This window comes from Barbus barbus (genome assembly GCF_936440315.1).
Source record: "Barbus barbus genome assembly, chromosome: 40".
Lineage (NCBI taxonomy): Eukaryota > Metazoa > Chordata > Actinopteri > Cypriniformes > Cyprinidae > Barbus > Barbus barbus.
Window position 1 is genome coordinate 27,221,730 of NC_136718.1, and position 2,500 is coordinate 27,224,229.

Consider the following 2,500-nt stretch of genomic DNA (forward strand, 5'->3'; position numbering starts at 1 on the left):
ATGTTTATAATATCTTAATATCTTCATGCATTATAGTTGCATTTATCAGATTACAGCTGGACAATGATAGAGTTATATTTTGCATATATATTGTCAAACAGTTGAGATTTGTACATAGTATCACTCTAAACTGTAAAAAATGATATAACATTAGTCATGGTAATGGTTTTCCACTACTTTAATAGAAATCATTTTTAACATGCTTCAACTTTCAACATTTTTTTTTAAATTATGAGATTCAGCTCCATTTTTAAGGTCAGTTTAAGAAAATTTAAGAAATAACTTGTCCAGTTATTATACTTCACTTTAAAGCAGCAACCGAACTTGAAGTTTTTGAGTTAGTAATGTGTGCATGCTGATCAGGGTTATTATAGTCATCTAAAACTAAAAACATTAAAACACTACCACCCAAAATAAATAAATGCTGACTGAAATTAAGTCAAATATAGAAAACTTTCACTTATTTTATTTCAGCTAGTTGAAGTTTACCATTCAAATTTGTATCTGGTTTAACTCAGTGCTAAAATAACTAAAACTAAAAAAAATGACAATAACAAAAAATTAATAAAATGACTAAAACTTAAAAATGAACATGAAAGCAGAAAATAAGAAAATATCAAAATATTAACCAAATTATAATAGTATCTGAAAGACACTAAAATAACAGATGGAATGTCTACTTTATATAACTCCTTGTGTTTGTGCAGACTTTGGTGAATAAACATAATTCTGATGATCAAATGTGCATTTAATAAATACGGAAATAGTGAAAAGTGACCAAAAAAACAGAAGCGGACAGTAGTGAAGTATTTATACTTTACTCAATAAATTTAAAAAGTAAAAGAGTGTTTTTCTTTAGAAAACTTTTACTTTACTACATTCCAAAGCATAATGTTGTAAGTTTTACTGCACTACGTTTCATTGATATTTAATATGAAACGTAGTGCAGTAAAAAGTACAATATTATGCTCTGGAAAGCAGTGAAGTAAAGGTTTTCTAAAGAAAAACACTGATAAAGAACTGACAGCAGAGTAAAAATACTTTACTAGCGTCCACCTGTTAAAAAACAACAACTATACTGAAAAAACACTCCTGAGCATCTGATGTGCTTCGCACACAAACATGACAAGAGCACAAGCTCCGCCCTGGGCAGCTGATGTCATTTCCTGCTGTTTCCTGTGAAGGTTTACTCACCCCTGCAGTGGTCGGAGTCCATCGGCTCGAACCCTGGTTTACACACACAGGTGGAGGACGGAGGCCCCACCCACTGGCCGTCCTCCCCACAGAACATGGTGGGCGGGGCTTGGCCGGTGGGGGCGGAGTTTGCCACGCACATGCCCTCGGCCTGCTGCACCAGCGAGTGAGGCAGCGTCTCAGGAAAGGAGGAGAAGGCGCGGGTGACGGCGGGGCACTTCTTGAAAAAGATCCGGACGGAGAGCAGGGCCATACACGCACCCTGAGCCTGGAACGCCAGGTAGAAGCCCTTCTTCGACAGCGGACCCACACGAACCGTCTTCACGTTAGACTTCCTCTCTCCGCCGCGACGCAACAGGAAGTCAGCCGCCACCGTGTCCACCTGCAGCATGAGAGGAGAACGAGAGATCCGGACCGTCAGAATTCAACCGAAATCCTGATGCTTTTACAGGAAACACGTGAGTGTGTGTGTGTCTCTGTCCATGTGAGTGTGTGTGTGTGTGTGTGTGTGTGTGTGTGTCAGCGTATCTCTCTCTCTCTCTGTGTGTGTGTGTGTGTCAGCGTATCTTTCTCTCTGTGTGTGTGTGTGTGTGTGTGTGTGTGTGTGTCAGCGTATCTTTCTCTCTGTGTGTGTGTGTGTCAGCGTATCTCTCTCTGTCTCTGTGTACCTTGCTGTAGGGGTTCTCCATCCAGGCGGGGTGAGTGCTGCTGGCCGTGTCCTCGTCACTCTGGTAGTAGTACAGGTTGAAGGTCTCTTTGCAGGTGCGGAAGCTGGAAGGCATGGCCGAACACTCCATGACGGTGAAGCGGATCTCCACATACACCTGAGACGCTCCGCGCCGCGGGATGAAGCGCGTGCGCAGCCAGTGACTCACAGACGTGTCTGTGGGGCAGATCTGAAAGGTGCGGACGCTGTTGCCCTCCTCATCCAAACCGCTCATCTCCTCCCACTGAGAAACATCAGCATTAGCATTAAACACCTTCTGACCTCACAGCATGGAGTTATCTCTGGTGCTCATCAACTTCATGTGAAACACAGAACTTAACGACAGACAGACTCTGTCCTACTGCACATGATTTTAAGATCACCATCTTTCCCCGGAATATAATCACTTGCTGTCATCAATATGTAAACAGTGCCTGAATATACATGCACATCAGCTCTGCTGGATAATCCAGCTCCAGCTTTTTTCTGATTACAGTGTTTACATGTGACCCTGGAGCACAAAACCAGTCATAAGGGTCAATTTGTTGAAATTGAGATGTATACATCATCTGAAAGCTGAATAAATAATCTTTCCATTGA

General features: G+C 41.8%; 1 protein-coding gene across 2 annotated transcripts in view; it reads right to left on the reverse strand.

Moving 5' to 3' along the window:
• The window catches only part of LOC306859231 (ephrin type-B receptor 4b-like), a 28,180-nt gene that overhangs the window by 16,749 nt on the left and 8,931 nt on the right, over positions 1-2,500 (reverse strand). For both annotated transcript variants that reach the window (XM_079400150.1, XM_079400151.1), the window contains 2 exons: positions 1,863-2,144; positions 1,195-1,576 (listed from right to left, as the gene is read on the reverse strand). In XM_079400150.1, coding sequence (XP_079256276.1) covers positions 1,195-1,576; positions 1,863-2,144 — 664 coding nt within the window. The remainder of the gene's footprint in view (positions 1-1,194; positions 1,577-1,862; positions 2,145-2,500) is intronic.